Source organism: Capricornis sumatraensis, chromosome 5, assembly GCF_032405125.1.
Source record: "Capricornis sumatraensis isolate serow.1 chromosome 5, serow.2, whole genome shotgun sequence".
Lineage (NCBI taxonomy): Eukaryota > Metazoa > Chordata > Mammalia > Artiodactyla > Bovidae > Capricornis > Capricornis sumatraensis.
Window position 1 is genome coordinate 24,428,309 of NC_091073.1, and position 23,234 is coordinate 24,451,542.

Below are 23,234 nucleotides of genomic sequence, written 5' to 3' on the forward strand. Positions count from 1 at the left end.
ATGTCAAGTTATATAATTTTAATTTGATCAGATGAGACTGTCATTTTATTTTTGCAGTGCTAGAGAGCTGGGTTTGATTCCTGGGTTGGGAAGATCCCCTGGAGAAGGGAATGGCTACTTACTCCAGTATTCTGGCCTGTAGAATTCCATGGACTATAGAGTCCATGGGGTCACAAAAGTTGGACATGACTGAGGGACTTTCACTTCACTTCAGTAAGAAGGTTATATATTTATTTTTATATTTTAAGGTTTATTTTTTCTCCTCAAAAAAAAAGTCTATAATTAAACAATTAGCACTAATAGCACTTTGAAATGCACAGGAAAGAATTTGACAAATTGCCTCCAGGGGAAAAATAGCTCATTTAAAAATAAGAGCTCAAAGCATATATGTAAAAAAGAATACAAATAAAAGAGAGTGTGTGTGTGAGTGCTTGGTCTGACTTTTGTGACCCCGTGGAATGTAGCTCGCCAGACTTCTATGTCCATGGGATTTCCCAGGCAAGAATACTGCAGTGGGTTGCCATTTTCCTTCTCCAGGAAATCTTCCCCACTCAGGTACCAAACACATATGCCCTGTGTCTCCTGCATTGCAGGCAGATTCTTCAAACCCTGAGCCATCCAGGAAGCCACAAAAAGAGTCGCTGCACCTAAACTGTTGTCCCTGAGATACCTCTTCTACATCTGAACTAGACGCAGATCATGAGACAGCAAACTTTAAGCCTGATGACGTAACCGCCTGAGAATTTTGATAGTCTCAGGTGAAATGGGGGCGTACCTTGCATTTAAGAGGAATGAAAACAACTGTGACCAGATGGTGGACTGTGGTAAATTAAATCCTTTGCCATAATTCTTTGTAACGTCTCTCATCAAGCAGTAGAGCCTGTTTCTCTCTTCATTAAATCTGAGTTGTCATCGGGACTTCTTTTGACCAAAAGAATGCAGCAGAAGTGACATCGGACAAGCTCAAGAGTCTTGTCAGCTTCTGTCTCCGTCCTCTTAAAGCAGTGCCCTACATCCACCATGTAAGGAAGCTGGTCTAGCCTAAGTGAGAATGAGAGCCCCTGTCAAGAAGTACCAACACACCCCAGCAGGCAGTTCACATCAGCTGGAAATTATGTGAGGGGGTCCATCTTGCATCTGGCTCCAGGCACAGCCAAACCTCTGCAAGTGAGCACAGTCAAACCTAAACAGGAACTCGGCAGAGTCATGAGAAATCCTAATTGGTTTTTGTTTCAGCCAGTGAGTTTCGAGGTGGTTTACTACCTGGCAATAGCTACCTGACACATGACCTGAGAGGTAGGAAAGAAATCAGAGGGATGGAGAATCAACGAAATCAGGGGAAACAAAGTCAGCTAGAGGAGATTAAGAGATAAACAGAGTCACAGAAGCAAACAAGAGAGAGAGACAGTGTAAGGGATGAGAATCTGTTAGGAGAATCTCTTAGCTTTAACAGTCAAACTCCAGTCTCAAATAACTAAAAGATGTGTCTTCTATCATACTGGCTTTTACTGGCCCAGCTATGAGAAAACTGGCTGCCCTGGGTTATGTTAAGGCACTTGACCGCTTATGATAAAGTGAAAAGCTATTTTCTTTCTCTTGCATTTGCCATTTCAAGTGGTAAATAACACTCAGTGAGAGATTTATATCATCCAGTTAAGTGGTTAGCACACTACTGTTCACTTAACTTTCATTTGAGGTTTCTGCTATAACTATCTTACTTTATAGAAGAAACTTCCTTATAAAACTCTGCTCTTTGCTAAGATACTGCTAGGTAACAGAACCCTGGCTCAATCCTGATGACTTCCTTACAAATAAAAAATATTTTTTATTTATATCATATCAAAACATAATATACATATCACACATACATGCATGCTCAGTTGTGTCTGACTCTTGAGACCTGCCAGGCTCCTCCATGGAACTTCCCAGGCAAGAATACTGGAGTGGATTGCCATTTCCTCATCCAGGGGATCTTCCTGACCCAGGGATACAACCTGTGTCTCCTGCATTGCAGGCAGATTCTTTACCACAGAGCCACCAGGGAGATCCATACACACCACACTCACTCACATATACAAATGCACAAGGCTAGATCAGGACATCTGATGCCAGATTTTTTAAGACTAGAATAAAATTGTGATTACTACAAACCAACACTGAAGAATAGCTTGTTGTCTTAAACTTTCTTAAAAGGCTATAATGACTTTCATCTTTACAACAAATTGAATAGAGAATCTCAACCGAATTATAGGAAACAAATCTTACCAACAGTGTTAGATGATCCTAATTGTAAAGTAAGAGAGCTTAGATTTAAGAATAATATCCAACCTAATTATATTCCAAACACATTAAATGACATAGCATTCTATAGGAAGGAAACTCCTTAGTTGATTTATTGCCTAAATTATGGAAAAACAATTCAGTTATAGGACATATTCGTGCATTTAAAAAGATCAGCTTTTCCACGTAATGGCTATGTAATTTGTGTTAAGAAGTAGATTCCAATTCCAAAGAGTGATCATGGTTTTGAAATTGTGTTCTACAGATATTTCAGTTGATCTGAACTCAAGTTCTTGTCAAAGTTTTAGGAGCAAATCATAGGTTAGCTTCCCTTCTAAACTTACACAAATTTTAACTGACATTTTCATCACTGTTCCTTCTGTATTATGAGGTTCTTGTACATTATTGATAATAATTATGAAAAGATACAGCACAAAGGGTATTATCCTGATGGAAAAATGCAAAAATATTTAAGAATAGGTTTTTCACTTTCAAGTTCTTGAAAAGATATGTCAACATTTTCAACTATTGAACAACCTCAATGCCTGCTACTTGGGTGTTTTTAAGTTTCTGAGCCTTCTGAAATTTCACTTTCCATTTAACTTAAAATAGAATTATTTAAATTTCACTGGAGAATTCACAAACAATTATGTCATAATAGCTGGAAGTTTCCTGGACCCACCTTCCTCCTTCCAGGTAGCATCTGTGGGCCAGTGGTTCACTGGTTTGAGAGTATAAAATCCCAGCTCCTTTATTTTTAAAACTATAAGCTTTGGGATTTAATTTACACTCCAGAGTGTCTCATTTGCTTAGACTGTGTCTGAAACTTTGGTGTTTCTCTGTGCAGAAAGGAGTTCACTTAGCAGGCCTGAGACTGTTACCCTTAGACACTCTTGATCACTCAGCTGGCCCGTGGCTTGCATCTGGAAACTTGAATATCTGCAGGGCTCTACATTCTCTGGGCTTCCCTGATAGCTCAGGTAAAGAATATGGGAGACCCTGGTTTGATTCCTGGGTTGGGAAGATTCCCTGGAGAAGGGATAGGCTACCCACTCCAGCGGTCTTGGGGTTCCCTTCTGGCTCAGCTGATAAAGAATTGGCCCACAATGCGGGAGACCTAAGTTCAATCCCTGGGTTGGGAAGATCCCCTGGAGAAGGGAAAGGCGACCCACTCCAGTATTCTGGCCTGGAGAATTCCATGGACAGTCCATGGAGTTGCAAAGGGTCGGATACGACTGAGCGACTTTCACTTTCCATGTTCTCTAAATAATTAAAGTTTTGCTCACTGTGCATAAAGCACTTTTACAAATAATTGCTGCTTCGACTGAAAGACTGCTTTCCTCGTGGGAGTCTGCAATTTTGGTAGGTGCTACTTAGCAGGTGAGGCTTCCCCTGGTGGCTCAGTGATAAAGAATCCACCTGCCAATGCAGGAGACGGGGTTTGATCCCTGGGTCAGGAAGATCCACTGGGAGGAGGAAATGGCAACCCGTTCCTGTATTTTCGTCTGGGAATTCACATGGACAGATGAGTCTGGTGTGCTAGACCTTGGGGTAGCAAAGAGTCGGACACAGCTGAGCACAGCACACAAACAGAAGGTGACTGCATGGCTGAGTCAATACAAACTCTGGACTCCTAGGCTCAGATGAGCTTTCCCGGTAGACAACACTTCACACATGCCCCAATTTACTGATGGAAAAATGACGCACATCCTATGTGATTTTGTTGGGAGAGGACTCTCAGAAGCTTGAGCCTGGTTTTCTTCAGACTTTGCCCCATGTGCCTTTTTTCTTTTGCTGATTTTTCTTTGTGTCCTTTTGACAAAATAAATCACGTACTGAGTTCTATAAGTTCCTCTCCTTAATTAAAGAACCTGGGGGTGGTCTTGGGTACCCAAGACACTCCCCTTTCATTATTTTGCTTCTTCATTCCCCATTTTCTTACTGGCTTTCCCTGAGAGCACATCCTTAATCAAGTGTTGGCATCCCAATCCTTGACATGGTCTATGTCTCTAGGGCAGCTTATGAATATTCTCAATCAGACCAAATATTAGTTTCAACTAGAAGCTTTGTAATCTCTATTCCTGGGATGATTTCCTCCTTACCTCTTATACTCTTTTCCAAATACCTCTACCCACCTCCAAACTGTTGTTCTCTAATAAATATATATTTGGACCAATTAATTCAGCATTTACATGATTTGCAAATTGCATATACATTGTATGTACTACAAGGCTTAAAATAGAACACGCTCGCCCCATTTCTCCCTGTACTGAGTCCTGTTTCCCAGAGACAAAAATTTTCCATACTTTTTAGGTGCTTATTCCTGATTTACCTCAGGATACTAGGTTTTACATTCCTCTTAATACTGAATACCGGGAAAAATCAGTACAACATGAACTGCTTGGGAAAGAAATAGTATTCAAGTCTCTACTTCCTTCTACTCATATGCAGACACATATCTCGTTCCATGAGGGAGAGGAAGAAATTGGTGGTAAAAATTAAGAAAGACTGAGAAGTCATATGACAAGCCAGTGCTTGGGATATTAGAGTCATCTTCAACCATCTTTCATAGTTTGTTCTTTTGGAACTTCTGCCGATATACAGAAATGGTTCCCAAAACAGGCAGAAAAATATACTTTAAAGACCTGCTTCAGTACTACTCTCTTAGTGGTCTTAACCTTATGTCTTCTTCAGCATTACCCAAATCCAGCCAGTTTGCTTTGGTGCTGGGAGTCTTTGGATAAAAGAGTCAGTTCCTAGGTTCCACCAAAACAATCCTTTTCTCATTTTAGTACAGAGGTTCACAAACTTCATTGTGCATGCATCAGAATTATCCAGAAATCTCCATAAAAATGCAACTTTCTGGGACTTGCCTCCATATATTGTAATTAAGTGAGTCTGTAGATAAGACAGAAATCTGGTTTTATAGCACACTTAAGGAGATTTTGATACTGGGGGATCCAGGATACCCTTTGCCAAAGCAGATCTAGCATCTTACAGGGTAATTTGAAAAAATACTTGCATATAATGAAAACACACATATGTACATATATCTCATATCTATTTATAGATGACTTAAAACATCTAATGTTATTTCTGTGTATGCTCAGTCGCTCAGTCATGTGTGACTCTTTGCGACCCTATGGACTATAGCCTGCCAGGCTTCTTTGTCCATGGGATTTTCCAGGCAAGAATACTAGAATGGGTTGCCTTTTCCTAATCAAGGGGATCTTCCCAACTCAGGGACTGAACCTGCATCTCTTGTGTCTCCTGCACTGGCAGGCAGATTCTTTACCACTGAGCCACCTGGAAAGCCCTAAAATTATGAATACATTTTTAAAAATTGTACCTGAAAAATCTGTTGGCATTCTTAGAAATCCAATAGTTTTTAACCACAGTGGCATGATGCAATGGTGTGCTACAATCAGGGTTCAGGTGTATGTTAAACATTTGTTGCTAATGACACTTAGAGTAAGTCAGTTACTCTTAACAAATGAATTGCAATAATTTAAGGTTATCTATATAATCACGACATTCCCAGTTAGCTGAGTTTTGACACACTTTACCTAATAGAAGAGGAAGGCATTGAGCTTCAAGAACAGTATAATACACTTGGAGGTCATGGCTGGATCTTGCTCTTACTACTGCACTGTTACTATTAGTAGCTGTGTAATCAGGGATTGTATTGATTCACTTCTATAAAAATGTCATCTTAGGGTTTCATAAAAATCTCTGTGAATTTGGACTCAAGTGTGAATATGACTCATGCATGTCAGTGTCACTGGTTAGATGTTAACTGTTACTCAGGTGGATAAAAATGAGAAAGGTAGCATGGAAACTCCAGGAAAACAGTGGCTTTGAAATTCACACAGAAAGGTATCAGTACTCAGATTCCTGGAATAGAACACATGATAATGAAATATGGATAGCATCATTTTATATGGATAGTATGATTTTATATCATCTTATATGGAAATGATATTTGATTTACAGTATCCTTACAGAGTCAGTAAGATCAGAGACTATTTTTCACTTTCAGCCTAATAGCCTTGCTTTCCTTCTGTCTCTAAGGAACCAATTTGGGAAACAAAGTACACTTGCCTCATCAATTTACACCTTTAAATAAAACACAAACAGATCCTGCCAAACCTGGAAGAAGGCAGATTCTGGGTTTGCTCACAGGTTCAGCATCCTTGAGGATCCCACTTGCCCCCTGCGCCATCACACCAGACCTTTGGTGCAGAGTTCCTGCCTTTGTGCTCAGCGATCTGGCACTGCATTTCTGAAGGTCTTTTAATTATGAGTAGTATTTTTTTTTTTTTTGTTACACATAAAATGTTCCTCTCTTTCTGGAGAGGCTAATTGCCTCTTTGAGTTCTCCTTTGTCTCTCATTTTTGTTATACCCCTCTGTCAGAGAATCTACACAAAACTTCTCTTGGGGGTTCTTCCAACTCTTTCCCAATCCTGCTCCTTAGAAGTCAACTGGGAAAATGAACAATAACAGCAAGCAGCAAATCCTATTGATCTCAAAAGCCTGGTAAAGAATAATTCAGAAGGAAAGAGACTTTAGACACTTTGTGATCATTAACAAAGTTGTGAAATTTGTGAGGAAGGTGGGAGAAAAAAGATTTTTTAAAAAATTATTTGTTAGATTCACAGGCTCTAATTCCTCATCTCCCTAGTTGAGCTGTAACTTAATTATAAAACAAAATCTATAGCCACAGACAGGCTTAGAGGTACAGTCTGTACAACTAATCAACTAATTCCCTGGGCTCGATTTAATTACAAAATGACATTCGGTGCAGCTGCTAAACACTTTACCAGATGACCACATGATAATACTCGTATAGTACTTACAGGTCCCCAGCTTTTGAGCTGATTTTAGCAGTGCAATTATGTTTCAGGTATAATAAATTTGAACGGCTCTAGGATTTATAATAAAAGATTCTCTTGATTTTATACATTTCTGTAGTTGAGCCAGCTAAAGTATTGAGTTGCCCTACAACTCATATATGTCAGGAAGTAAAACATAATGACAGAGGAGATGTCCTGATAAAGACCAATAATAACAAACTGAATTTCAGTAACACATTTCTTACCTTTTAAAATTCATTGTCTTTGTTTGGTGGACAAAGTGAAATCTGCTTATGTATACTGAGTTATCAACTTGTATTTTAGATTATGACATACATTATTTTTCAGTGTAACTAGACATAGCTAACTCATTTGTCTGCTTGTCTCAATGTTCCATAAGAAAATCTGGGAAGTGATTGTCCTACAAAATGTTTCTTACCTGACAAAATTAATTACTAATATTTTTAAAATAGTCAGCTCCTGTAGTATATTTCAAACATTTTCAATTTGTACAAACATCCAGGAAGACCACTGCAATATGTAAGGTCTGATTTTTCATTTTATAACATTTAGCCAGAAGTTCCATGCACAGTTAACTTTTCATTTAGAGCTGTTTTCATCCTAGCCCACACAAATATACTTTTAATAATACTTGGGATCCCAGTTTCTCCCTAGGTCTCTAGGAGGTAAAGAAAATTATTTAAATTGAGGAAAAGGAATCAAGAAGCAGTATCATTAAGGGAGTTACTAATGATGCTAAAATAAATATGACCCTTACTGTTTTTCCAGCAACTCACATGGTAATGTACTGTCATTTAATTCAAATTAGGATTTGAAGTGGGTATAAACACAACAGGATGCGTTCCATTTGCGTCCTTTCTCCTAGATGTTAATCCTCTTTTTTTTCCCTCTAGAGTAGAACTGGGTACAAGCTAAAGAGAGGATGTATCATAACTAATTATATCTACAGAGAAAAGAACAACATTCACTGTCAAGTATCTGGAGCTCTAATCCCCTTCTTCACATTCACCTTCCAGCCTCCAGTGCTGGTGCAGATTTTACCTGATGTGGTCCTGCACGACTACCTGAGACACCAGACAAAGACAACATTGCACGTTTCAAAGTTGAAAGGCTCATTTCTCAGTACTGGCAGTGTTTGTCAGTCTCTTACCCCAGAGAGTATCTTTCTCTACTGAGCAGTGATTGAGTCACGGGAGGAAAAGATTCTGTTTGCTGGAAAAAAAATAGGATAGAAGGAATCATGACGGTTACCAGATGTTCCAGTGGCCCTGCGGGGGCACCAGAACATTTCTGCGTACGCTGTAAACAGCAGCAACTGTCAACCATGGGGCCCTGGGGCGCGGTGCTCACGCTGCTCTGATGTGCAGAGTCATAGGATTCCAGATTTGGAAGGGACCTTAGAGACAATTTTAGCCAGAGGCTTATACTACATCTGAGGGACGTCTGTGTTTCCTAAGTGTAATTCAGGGATTGCTAAAGAGTCAGGGGGAATCTCCCTGAAACAGTAGCATCATGCTTGGAAAGGATGCAAAAATCTTCAGTCAAGGCTGAGAGCAAGATAGTATATTTTATCAAACAAAAATCAGGTGTAAAAGTCCTGGGTAATTCCTGTGGTTCAAGAAGAGAACTTTGTGGAAAATCCTCACCTGGGGGGCTCTATGACATTCCTGAAAGGGAGAGTCAGAAGGTTGATTCCGGAGGAACTCGAGGCTGCAATAGGACTCACGGCTTGGTAATCATTACTAAGACACATTATCAGGGTGGGAGATGAAGGCTTCTGAAATCAAGTCAACCAAAGCTAACAACCCTTCTTCTTTATTTACATATCACTTTCTACGGCAAATTAAAAAATCTTAGAAAAATGTTACCTCTCATTGTTTTTACACCTTGTCTTGATGATGGCTTCTTATTGCATGTTACTTGTTTTAAAAGTGAAAATACCCTGTGATTGCTTAAAGACCCTCTCCACAGCCACCATCAGAAAAAATGAAAGAGAGAAAGAGAAGAAAGAGGAAGGAAAGAAGGAAGAACGGAAGGGGCAGCTGTTTCTGTGTTTGTAAACAGAACCAGCTATGACGTGAGAAGACATGATATTTTAACCTAAGGAAAAGTATTTTTCCAGGGTCAAACAGACAACCATAAAATGAAAGGAGGACAGATAATCTTTCTTACCGTCACTGTTGATGCACACGACCTCTTGAACTTGCGTGCCTGGACCGCACTCCTTGCCATTGTCTGGTTCACAGTCGCCGAGCCTCACCGCTTTCCAGTCATAGCAGGATGGCTCCTCACAGGGAATGGCTTCCAGTAAGTGAGGGCAGTTCCCAGAGCCTCCAGAGCCTCCAGTGGGCTCATTGGTGATACGCCGCTTCCTCAGTTTGAAACCTGAATTGTTGGGGAAGGAAAATATTCTTTGTTACCATCATGGGTTGAATATTTCAGAAGGCTGAATGAAACCCTAAGTGAAAGCAGGATGAGGGTAAAGGGTAAAATTCATATGTGCTTTATTCACTAGTGTATCCCCAAACTCTAGTTTAATAGGAGCTCATTAATAATTTATTAGATGAATAAATGAATGAACAAATGGCCAAAGAGGGACTTTTGATATTTGCTTACTATAGTAAAAATAAAGCAAGAAAAGAGCTGCAGAGCGAGAAAAAGAGGAGATTTTGCTTTTGATTAATTTGGAAAGTCTAGTTATAAAATGTTCGAAGACAATAAAATCTCCAAAGACATCATAAAATCTCAAGCTATTCAGAAATATTCATGACCAGACAAAAGTGGTATTACTTTGAATTCCTCAACAGGCTTATGTGGTTAAACTTGAAAAGGAACCTCTGAGAAGTTGGATGATCTCAGGAAATTATCTTTTTGAGCCTTAGTTGATTTTAGACTCCCCAGAAATTTGAATTAGGGATATAATCCATCCGGGTTCTAATGAGGAGTATTCAAAGACCTGCTCTGTGCTTTAATAGCACCTAAGTGTTGCCTTGTCTGACGTTTTATGACAAAATTAGTAAGTCTGTCTATTACTAAGTGAACATACTAGAATCACTAGAAAGCTGTCCTTTGAAACAAAATAGAAAAGTGTTCTCAATTACTAGATCATGGGAAAATCACTCTACCATGCCTACCACATGGGAAACAACTGCATTTATTCTACTTTCAGATATAACATTTGCATCATAAAAGTAAGTCATTATTTGTTTATCTTAAAATAATAAGGAGTTCTATTTATTAGGTACTAGCTACTAGCTCGGAGAAGGCAATGGCACCCCACTCCAGTACTCTTGCCTGGAAAATCCCATGGACGGAGCAGCCTGGTGGGCTGCAGTCCATGGGGTCTCTAAGAGTCAGACACGACTGAATAACTTCACTTTCATTTTTCACTTTCATGCATTGGAGAAGGAAATGGCAACCTACTCCAGTGTTCTTGCCTGGAGAATCCCAGGGACGGGGGAGCCTGGTGAACTGTCGTCTATGGGGTTGCACAGACTCGGACACGACTAAAGCGACTTAGCAGCAACAGGAGCAGCAGCTACTAACTATGAAACAAATGCTTTATGTTTTATCTCCTCGGATCTTTAAAGAAAACATGGGTGCTGGATCAGATTACATCACTTTTGCAGATAAGGAGATAAAGACTTAACACTAATTAACTTATCTAAACAGTAGAGGACAGAACAGGTTTTCCAGTTCTGGTCAGTATGACACACAGCTCATCTTAACCACTGCACCAACTGCCTTAGATGTTCTCCATCTGTTGTCTAAAATAATAAGCATCTTGCTTATATTCTGCAGTTTTTATCTTCCAGTATTATCACCAGAGTGGGTTTATACTTCTTTTGTAATTAGTACTCTTTAGCCATTCTAGAAAATACTGTCAACAAATGATCACAGGAACATGCAGAAGCGTTTGTTAATAATTCATGGTTTGACTCCACTGATGGGAGTTTCAAGCATGCCATTTTAGTATTACATACCTTTTTTGCCTTGCTGGTCATTACAGTTTTCATAAGTGCAAGGTCCCCAAGCTGTCCAAGGTGAAACCTCACATTCAATAGGACAGGGAATGTGGCACAGCTGAGTCGTGTTAGGGACAGGGCCAGTGCATGATTTCGAGTCCACTGGTTTGGGGGCTGTTTGGAGACAAAGAGAGATCCCTTAAGCATTAAATGTAGTACTGGTCAATAATATGATTCTTCTATGTGTATGAAGAAGGAAAAATGCTTAGAGAAGTGTCACCAAGACATTACTTCAATGCGTCTCAGCTCCATCCTGAGAATAAAAGGAGAAGGAGAAGGGGGAAAAGGAAGCAATGTAGTGTCGTCAAAGGAAACTGGGCTAGATGTCCTAAAATCGTTTAATCTCCAGTTTCACCACAATAATGCTGAGTCTAATATTCCCAGCCAATAAAACAATACTTGTGGCTAATTTTATTTCTAAAATTTTATAGTCAGATCCTAAAAATGTAGAATTTATTTTGGAGGACTAAACAGAGTAGGAAGGGAAGTAAATGTCTATGGAAAATCTCCACTGAGTGCCTTGTGGCACAATAGTCTCCGTTCCCTTTTGGCCCACCTGGTGGATATGACGAAGGACCAAAAGGGGCATCTCTACCTCCAACTGCATGACTCACCAGGTACTTTCCAGAACTTTCAAGAGCACACCACCTGCATATGTGATCCAAAGCTCAGAACTGCTAAAGGGACTAATTTATAAATGCCCATGTATGTTCATGAGTTGATCAATGAACTGTGGATAAATACTGCTAGCTCGTGCTTCTTTCTTCCTTTGATGACTGCAATTTGGCTATTTTGTACAACACATACATTTGACAGTTAATGTCAGATGGTGTCCATAGTTCTGGTTAAAAATGACTAAGTGAGAAAGATACTTGAAGCTATAAAGACATTAGAAGAGAATCAAGTTTACTACTGTCATAAAAATTTAAAGAAGCAAATGTCTTAGACACACATTTCCTTTAATGACAGCTAGCTTCTGTTATAGTCTGATACTCTGAAAAGCCCATCCGCATAGCACAAAAAGCCTGACATAATAAGAGATTTAACTCTTAGGTTCTTTATGTAAAAGTGAAGTGAAAATCACTCAGTAGTGTCTGACTCTTTGTGACCCCATGGACACTACAATCCATGGAATTCTTCAGGCCAGAATACTTGAGTGGGTAGCCTTTCCCTTCTCCAGGGGATCTTCCCAACCCAGGGATTGAACCCAGGTCTTCCGTATTGCAGGCAGCTAAGCCAGCAGGGAAGCCCATTGTAAAGGACTATCAAATTCTAATTACATGGGATTGCATATAGATGCTCATAATATCCCAACTTTTAAATAAAAATATTCAATGTATCTACTTGTAGTTTAAACATTAAAGCAAACGGTAGGTACATGCATATCCCTCAACTTTCTACATACAGAAACACACACAATCATAAAGGCTAGTATATTAACTCCTCTTTCTGCCACAGTTTTCAGTTCTGAAAAATATTCTACAGAGTTTTCCTCCAAGAAGTACTTATTTCCCTCACTTCTCAGTCACAGCCCTCCCCACCTTCCCTCCCATACACAGTGAACTGAAAATAAATGACTGGGCATCCCAAACTTGCTTAACATGAGCACCATGAGCATTCTCACTTAGGTTTATCAGAATTGCTACTAATTTGTATTGTAACATTTGCCAAAGCCAAAAATGATTAACTGGATTGCTTTCTAACAGTGAAAGTGCTTGGTGCAGTAATGACAGAAAATACAGAAATAAAGGCTTCATTTGTCTGAATATAAAAAAAAATGATTCCGATAATATGCATCTCACATAAAATGATTTGTTTTTAATATTCTTACAGGCATAAGAATCTTGGGATGGTTGATTTCATGTGGCAACTTGCCTGGGCTAAGGGAGGGTGAAGCACTGTGTCTGGCTGTGTCTGTGAGGTCATTTCTGGAAGAGACTGGCGTTTGAATCAGTAGACTAAGGTAGACTTTCCTCACCACTGTGGGTGGGGCATCATTCAATCCACTGAGGTCTGAATAGAACAAAAAAAGTGAAGGAAGGTCCATTTTCTCTCTTCCTCATCTGGGATAGCTATCTTCTGCTCTTGGACATCAGAATTCCTGGTTCTGGGAAACCAGAAAGTACACCAGTGGCCTTCTTCCCAGGATTCTGGGAGCCGATTCCTATAACGTACTTATATACAAGCTATTGGTTCTGTTTCTCCAGAGAACCTTGACTAACGTAAGTCTATACATAGAAAAACTCCTATAACTTCAAGTTAACGTAAGTAATTCCTTCATTTGTGGAATCTTTCAGTGAAAGTGTTAGTCACTCAATCCTGTCCGACTCTTTGTGACCCCATGGACTGTAGCCCACCAGGCTCCTCTGTCCATGGGATTCTCCAGGCAAGAATACTGGAGTGGATGGCCATTCCCTTTCTCCAGGGATCTTCATGACTTAGGGATCAAATCCTGGTCTCTTGCATTGCAGGCAGATTTAAATTAGTGCTTATATGTATACTTACCTGAAAAGTCTCGGTGTTTTACTTTCAGTGAACTAAAAGTAACTTTATGGTTCGGTGTTATACAGTTTTGGAAATTAGAGATGGAAAGTATACAATTGTGAGCACTATTAGAGCCTGAAGAAAGTTATTTTACATAGAAAGTTGAAAACTTTAGGAGGAAACTAGTTTTTTTTTTTTTTTTTAATTAAGGAAACAGAGAAAAACATTAATTCCTGGCCATTTTTCCAAAGTTTAATTTTAACTTGGTGTGTTTTGAATAAACAAAGAAGAATAACTGCTCACAATTCTTTAACTACTAAGAAAGAAATATGATGAATAAAGGCTTTAGGAAGTATTGCTTGAAGCAAAATATGCTTAACAATCTTCTGCTAAGCTGGCCAACTCAACACAGAGATAATACAGTTCTTGAAAAACAGTGCCAACTAAAAATTGGCACTTGCCATCTGCCTCTTCAAGGATTAAGCACAAGCTGCTGTGACAGCTGACCTTCAACACACTCTGAAAGGGGTTCAGTGTGGAGACCCAGAAGGAGGCACTCTGTGCTCTGGGTAAAACTAACAGAACAGGCTTTCAGATAGATATTTTCAGAAGATTTTATGAGTCCACTTCTTGCATCTCCTCATATCCAGAAAAACGCTAAAATCCTTTATAGTGACATCTGCTCCTTATGATTAGCAGCAACCTACTCTGTGTGCCAAAAAATATATACTGACCTTCTCCCCTACCTCTTTGGAGGTTTCTTAGAGCTATCTAAAATGCTGTCTCCTGGGCTATAGTCCTCATTTACCCCAAATAAAACTTAATTCACAACTTTCACACTGTGCCTTTTTTTCAGTTGATAAAAGCCTCAATTTCATAGAAAACTTTCTATCTATCTTTCATTAACCAAATAAACACAGGGTGAGAATATGTACTTGTGTATGATTCTATTCCTTTGGTGATTTTCATTGTAGATTTTCTTATCCAGTATATGCTGATTTTTTTTTCCATTTTCAATTTTTTTTATTTAAGAAAAGATACTGTAAATAAATGTATTCAGCCAGTTTTACAAATATGAATCACACAATTGTTGATCTAACTGATTGGGTTCTGTCTTAGACCTTCCCTGGCATACAAAGAGGTGGCAAATTGGGGCTACCACTTCAAGCCTCATGCCCAGTATACAGACTGACTGGTGGAGGTAACCAGGATGAAACCATCAGGGAAAGTAAGAGGAGGTTTGGGTAGTGAGAGCATAGATTCAGCAGAGTCAACTCTATGCCTTTAAACAGTATCTGCTGATTCATGTAAATCACAGTTACGAGCTGAACTCTTCAAAAGATGTCTTTTTTTAATTTTTTGCAACGGCCCAAGATTTATCTGTAAAGAACAGACAGAAGATCTTATTAGGTTCTAGATTAATCTGTGAGATATAATTACTACAGTTTTATATTATATAATATAGTATTTATTGCTAATCCCTTATTCTCAAACATTGAGAACTAAATTTTTAGCATGGCCCAGTCATCATTCTTATATAATTTTATTAGAAATTATTAAGAAACTGTTCTTCCAGTATAAGGTCCAAAGAAGTATACATTAGATTTTTTTAAGTCTTATTGTTGATCTCTTGAAAATAAAGGAGATATTTTATTGTTCTCATATGACTTAAAAGGTTTTTTAATTATATGTACTCTGTATGCTTCACAAGGTCATAAAAATTTTTATTTTCTAGACTTAATAAAGCAATTTTTGTAGGTCTGAAACATTTTGCATTTGTATAGAGTATTACAACAGACAAAAATTCCTTATAGGAGATAAACTTAATCATTTGTTTCCAGTAATGAGGCCAATATGACATTGTGAAAATATACTCTCTGTATAATCCCTAAGAATAGTGAATATGTAATTTTTTTCAAATTAAAGGCCTTATTCTGAGATAACTATAGATTCACATGAAATTGTAATTTCACAGAGATCCTGCATATCCTTTACCCAGTTTCTCCCATTAGACCTCACAAAACTATAGTATAATACCACAACCAGAGTATTGATATTGATATTGATACAACTAGGATACATGTACTGGGTTGAATAGTATTCCCCTCTCCGCCCTGCCTCAAATTCGTGTCTCCTAGAAGCTCAGAACATGACCTTATTTGGATATAAGGTCACTGCAATAATTAGCTAATGAGGTCCTACTGGACTCAGGTAAGTCTTAAATCCAATGACTGTTGTCCTTATGAGAAGGCCATGTGACGACACAAAGAAAAAAAGGAACTGCTATACCACAGAGAGAGATTAGAGTGATGTAGCTACAAAGACTGCCTACATCCACTTTGTCCGTAATCTTACAGGGAAACAGTTCAGTCTTCCGCCATTAAGCATAACATTAGCTACAGGTGTTTGTATATGATCTTTACCAAGTTGAGGATGTTTCTTTCTAGTCCTATTTTCCTGAGAGTTTTTTTGATAAATGGGTGGTGAATTTTGCCCAGTGCTGCTTCTCCACTGACTGATATTATCGTGAACTTTTGCTCATTAGCCTGTTAATGTGGTGGATTATATGAACTGATTTTTCCAGTACTGAACTGGCCATGTTTCCCTGAGTAAACTGTACTTGGTCCTAGTCTTCAATTCTTAGAATGTATAACTGAATTCTGTTTGCTAATATTTTACTATGGGTTTCTGTATCTGTATTTATGAGGGGTTTTGGGCTGCAGTTTCCTTTTGGCCCTACTAGCTTGCTCTTTGTTGCTTCTTTTACTGCTGTCTGGATAAAAGTTTCCTATTCCATATTCAGTGAGTTACAATAGTTTTCTGGTAATTTTCTTTGCTTTGACATCTAATTTGTCTGATCATAATATACCCCATTCCTGCTTTTCTTTGAATAATATTTTCATGATTTATTGTTTTTCATTATTTACTCTCAACCTAGGATATTGCTATATTTGAGGTTTCTTGTTGAATGTGTATAGTTGGGTCATATTTTCTAACCCACTCTACCAACCAGTGTCACTCCTTCTTACATGTTTAATTTTTTATAGATAGAAAATACATTTTAATTTTCATATGGTGTTGGAAGCAAATACTAACATTGCCTGAATAGGTATCTGTTAGATCCTTTCAAAATCTGCTCCCACTGGCGTTTTTGGGTGGTTTTCTTCTCTCACCCCAAGTCTAAGACATGGAAGGAAAAGATACACCAAGGGAACTCAGCATTTGTCTTTTCTTGAGTTTTAAAATCTCTAGCTTGTCTGCCTCCTTCTCCATCTTTCAGAGTCATCTGATGCTCTGTTTACTAAAGGATTTTTTTTTTTTAATTTAGTGAGAGAATTAGGAAAAATTACATCTTCTCTATCCTCCTGGAAGCAGAAGCCTATATGTTATTTTAAAAATAAAACTTTTCAAATTTATAACTGGGATCACAAGAAAGGAAAATCCTCAAATGATTCCCCAGATCCAGAGCACAAATCCCATATAGTACCAGAATCCTAAAGCTGGCCTTTCCTTTGGGGCATTACTGATCCCAGGTCATAGAGCCCGCATATCTAGAGTTCTTTAATTACCAGGGACAAAGGAGGGCATTTTCGGTCAGAACATGCGAGTTTAACTCAACAGGCCATCATTAAGGACATTTCTAAAGGACTTTTTCTCATACAAAGGGAAGTGAACAGGAAAGCAGGGACTAAGATGGCAGAGGGAACAGTGACCAAACAAAACATTAAACGTGAGAAAGAGCAAACACTAACTGTAAAAGCATAACTGATGCTTAAACAGGGAGTGTGGTAGGCAGAACAGTGGTCTCCTAAAGATGGCAGGCCTAATCCTTGGAATCTGTGGATACATTATCTTAATGGGAAAAAGGACTTTACAGATGTGATTCAGGGTTCAAGCCCTGAGATGAGGAAAGTGTCCTGGGTTATCTAAATCAGCCTAATCTAACCACATGAGTCCTGAAAAGCACACAACCTTTCCCAGCTGGTCAGAAAGGAGAGATGGGATAAGAAAGAGGGGAGATTCAAAGCATGAGAGGATTTGCCATTTTTGGCTTTGGAGGAAAGGGGTAAAGGCCAAAGAATATGATCTCTAGAAGCTGGGGACAATCCCCAATTAACAACTAACAAGGAAACAGAGATCTTGATTCTCTAACTGCATAAAACTGAATTCTGCCAACAACCCGAATGAGCAAGGAAACAAATGTTTCATTAAAGCCTCTAGAAAGGAATATGGCTCTACCAAAGCCCTGATTTTAGCCAACTGAGACCCATGTCAGACTTCTGACCTACAGAACTAGAAGATAAAACATTCCGTTTGTGGTCATTTGTTATAGTAGTTATAGAAATCTAATACAGACAGTTACAAATAGCAATATAGAACCAAAATACAAGACTACATAATATGTAAGCTGGTGAAAGGTACTCAGAGGTAAGATAGCTTACAGCCCTTGGCAAGGTTAGCATATTAATTATAGATTATATCCATTTGGGTCTGGACTTTATTACTTTAAGGTAATCTCTTTATATAAATAGGATAAGCATATATAACTTCTAACCCAAAGGAAACAACATAACAATAATAAAACTGTTGTAATAAATTTAAAGGAAGGCAAGAAAGAAGAAACAAAGAAACAGAAAAAAAAGGAACAAAGAGAATAAGATGGAAGAAATGAATATAAGAGGATAGACTATTAAAAGCCAAAGACTATGAGAGTTAATAGAAAAATAAAATCTGAAATGACACTTTATATATACTAGTTTACCCCAAAACTTATATGTTTGACAAACCAAGCGCTGAAGAAGATGGGAAGCAGCCACAACAGTTAAACACCGCTTCTAGAAAACTAGGTTGTTTTCAACATTTGGGAAAATAACTTGAAATATTCTCAGATGTTTGAAGACAGGCTTACTCCCAGGTATATACCTTGGAAAAAGTCATCAGACATGATTTACCTCAGGAAATATTGATAAGAATTGTCATTGCAGCATTGTTTATAACTGAAAATATCTAGGAATAACACTCAGGTGCCCAACAAAAAGGGAATGGATTTTAAATTATGGTGTCAATACTACTGTGTCAATACAATGTTATACAGAGGTGCAAATAAAACTATAGTACAATCACCACTAAGATGAAATGCACCAGTGTATCAGAGTGAAAAAAGCAAACCAAAGAAGAATATACGAAATGATACAATTCATATAAAGTTTTAAAAAGCAAGCATTATCATCATGTTTGGGGATACATATGTATCTGAAAAAGAGGGAGTGGCCACCACTGTCTGTGAACTGGCTTGGTCTTTTCAGCTAGGCTCTGATGGAGTAAGACAAAACATAAGACTACTTCATTGTCTAAGTGAAAACAAGGTCACCATAGGAACCACCAAAATATCAACTATTCCCATCTCCCAGCGAATTAAGTGTGAGGTTTGCCTCTTTATCTATTACAGTTTTGGTTTCCTTCTAGACACGACTGAAGTGACTTAGCAGCAGCAGTCTTTGCTACTTTCCAGTAAGGTTTATTAAGATAAACCTGGTTATAGAATCACACTTGCTTCCTTATAGCATTCAGTCCACAGCAAAGTCCACTTATTTAAACTCCCCTAAAATAATTACTTAACTGAAGCCCAAATGCTAATATAAGTGCTTTCTGACACTCCTACTGAGATGCCTATGGTTTTGTCCAGGTGTGAGTGCACGCTTGCTGCAAAAAGTAATAAATCCAACTTGTTCAAACACAAGTGTGTTCCTGGTGGTCTCTGGCTGAAAAGCATGGACATGTAAAATATATAAGAAAAAGCAAGGAATGTCAAACATCAAATTCAGAATAGGAGCCCCACCTGCGGATGGAGTGCATGTGACTTATTTAATAACAAATGCTTACTGGCATTTACAATGTGCTAGGCAATGTTATGGTCCCCCAAGTACTTAACAAATGTTAAGTCATATAATTTTCACAAAACCTCATGAGATAGGTATTTCAGTTATCTCCCTTTGGGGTGGTGGTGGTGGATAATTATTCCCAAATGGGGAAACTGAGTATGGAAAGGTTAAATAACTTTCCCAAAGTCAAATATCTAGGAAACAGAGTTAGATCCACATTTGGGCAGTCTGGCTCCATGATCTTCAGTGTGTACCTCTAAGTACTACCCCTTGTGATCTTGGAAGGATAAATGAGGAAGTTTCAGTAAACACACACACACACAGGCGAATACATCTGAAATAGGCCATAATGTATTAAAATACAGTTGATGCGGATTATTAATATTATGTCTATATGTCGTAACAATGAAAGTGATAGTTGCTCAGTCATGTCCAGCTCTTCCTGATCCCTGTGGCCCACCAGCTCCTCTGTCCATGGAATTCTCCAGGCAAGAATACTGGAGTGGGTAGCCATTCCCTTCTTCAGGGGATGTTCCCAACCCAAGGACTGAAAATGGTTCTCCTGGATTGCAGGTGGATTCTTTACCGACTGAGGCACCAGGGAATTCATAACAGTAAAATGAGGCTATCAAGATAATCCAACATCAGGCTTTGTGGCCAATAAGTGAAAATTAATGTGACTTTCAAACATCAGTTGGGAATGAAACTAAATTTTCATTCTACAAGGTATCAAGAACTGGCTATCCAATTATTAATAAATTACTATTAACATGGGATGTTCTATGCTTATATTGATAATAATAATAATCATAGTAAATAATAGTAAATACTTACATTGAATTCACTAAATAAATCACAGCAATCTCATGAAGTAGGTACAACTATAGTAACCCCAAGTTTGAAGATGAGGAAACTGAGGCACACAGAGTTTAAGTAATTTGCCTAAGGTCACAGGCTAATTAGTGGCAGCCAATATCTGACTTTAGCAACCATGCCCTTACCCATTTTGCTATATACTATGGTATGACAATTAAGACATGTTATTCCCCCATTTTTCACCCCAAACTCCTGGAAGTCTATAATATGAAGTGTGGCTTGACTAGGAGACATAATGTATCTTTTAAACAGTCTATTTAGTTACTGCTGTGGGGGTGACAGAAGAAATTGGGAGTGATATTCATCTGGCAAACATGTCCTAAGTATTTTAATAAGAAACATTTTAGATTCTCATCTATTTTTTAATACAAAATTTTTAAAGCTAAATAAGTTTTGTTCTGATGCCTAAAAATATACCAAATATGTTATTTTAAACTTTTTATCATGAAAATATATATTTTGAATCTCAAAACATTTTAAATGACAGATTTCACACCCAGCATACTTCACATCTGTATGTACAATGATATGTCTCCTCTGAGTCATTCAAAAGATATATTAAGGTTCAAAGGTTGAAAAAATGCAATAGGTTTAATAATTCATTCATCCATTTAGCAAAATGGCTAAGCATTTTACATAAAGTCTCCTGATATTGTATTCATTATCCATTGCCTTCCCTGAAAATCTTATCTTTTTCTTAAAATAGCATTGTTTCTTCAAACAAGCTTATTTGATTGTAAATTCACAATTACAAGGAAATTCTCTTGGGTTTAAGTCTTGGTTTCTGTGTAGGAACTGACCAAACACCATTATTAAATACAAAGGTGCCTGAAAATGAAAGAGATTCCAAAGATCTACACATAAAATCAGTTATAAATGGCTTTCCTTTCCTTTGTTCTTATTTTGTTCAATGTATTAAAATTTGTACTAGATGCCAACTAGATGCCAAAAGTGCTGCCATTGTATTGGGAACCCTTTGCCCAAGGGTGCTAGAGGGTCAATGGCAGTGGCAATGATGATATGTTTTTCTTATTATAAGTATGTGTTAGTAATTTAGGGTCTATGTAACCAAAGTAGTTTTAATTCCATGAAGGTTCTACTGATGGTTTACTCAACATCCACTTACATGTCAGCTAGAGGCACAATAAAGAACTTATGTCAAGCAAATAAAGTCTTTATTCTGAAAATTAATCAAATTCTACTTGTATCAGTGATTGCTTAAAGCTTTTTGAAGATGTTCTTGTACTAAACTTTATCACAGAAAATTTCTTTTATCTTTCACAGGCTGCTACAGTTAATGAGGACATGAAACCTATTTTCTTTTTAATAATAGAAGGCATTGTTTGTAAGATAATGTACTTATACTTTAATCAATTTTGCAACCATATTTAAAATGATGGTTGAGAATTATCTCTCAGTATTTAATGTACTTTGAAGCTCACTGCTAGTCCTTTCTGGCTATGATTAATTCATTATAGAGCTACTGTTTTCGATTAATCATTTCTTAAATTAACACAAGATATATACTTTATTCACGAAACACACATGTCTTGAGTTCATTTTCTATACCATAATTAATATTTTCAGTATCTGATGGACCTATCACTGCTTCTATGAAGTTTATGAACTGATAACCATGATTTTCATCCCCAGCCCATCCTGTTTGACCGAACTTGTCTCCTCTTTGTGCTTGTTTATCTTTGCCGTTTGGATAACCTCTTGAATCAAATCAAAACATTTGACTGAGGTCACAAAACATTATCCAGTTTTTTTTTCTTATATTAGACAATTTCAGAACAAAGCTGTTTGAATGGTCCCTGTGTTTGAAATTGTGGTATATTTACATTTATCTAATTTATCTGTTTAATCTTTGGGGTTTAAAGTCTAGGCTTGCTCTGTTATTGTTGTTGTTTAGTTGCTTAGTTGTGTTCGATTCTTTTGCAACCCATGGATGGTAGCCCACCAGGCTCCTCTGTCCAGGGGATTTCCCAGGAAAAAATACTTAAGAGGGTTGCCATTTCCCTTCTTCAGGGGATCTTCCTGACCCAGGGATCAAACCCGCATATCCTGCACTGGCAGGTATATTCTTTACTACTGAATCACCAGGGAAGCTCCTCTAGACTCACTCTATCTTGTTTTTTTTTTTTTTTTTTAATTTTTCTATTTTAATTGAAGGCTAATTACTTTACAATATTGTATTGGTTTTGCCATACATTGACATGAATCCACCACTGGTGTACATGTGTTCCTCATCCTGAGTCCCCCTCCTACCTCCCTCCCCATCCCATCCCTCTGGGTCATCCCAGTGCACCAGCCCTGAGCACCCTGTCTCATGCATCGAACCTGGACTGGCGATTCATTTCACATATGATAATATACATGTTTCAATGCCATTCTCTGAAATCATCCCACCCTCGCCCTCTTCCAAAGAGTCCAAAAGACTGTTCTATACATCTGTGTCTCTTTTGCTGTCTCGCATAGAGGGTTATCATTACTATCTTTCTAAATTCCATACATATGCATTAGAATACTGTATTGGTGTTTTTCTTTCTGGCTTACTTCACTCTGTATAATAGGCTCCAGTTTTATCCACCCCATTGGAAATGATTCAAATGTATTCTTTTTTTTTTTAATTTTATTTATTTATTTTTAATTTTACTTTGTTTTACTTTACTGTATTGGTTTTGCCATATATTAACATGAATCTGCCACGGGTGTACATGTATTCTTTTTAATGGCTGAGTAATACTCCATTGTGTATATGTACCAAAGCTTTCTTATCCATTCATCTATTGATGGACATCTAGGTTG

General features: G+C 37.9%; 1 protein-coding gene across 1 annotated transcript in view; it reads right to left on the bottom strand.

Moving 5' to 3' along the window:
- THSD7A (thrombospondin type 1 domain containing 7A) overlaps window positions 1–23,234 on the bottom strand; it is a 473,410-nt gene that overhangs the window by 157,345 nt on the left and 292,831 nt on the right. Inside the window, exons 5-6 of the mRNA XM_068973061.1 lie at window positions 11,140–11,295; window positions 9,329–9,541 (exon numbers count right to left, since the gene is read on the bottom strand). Of these exons, the coding sequence (XP_068829162.1) occupies window positions 9,329–9,541; window positions 11,140–11,295 (369 nt within the window). The remainder of the gene's footprint in view (window positions 1–9,328; window positions 9,542–11,139; window positions 11,296–23,234) is intronic.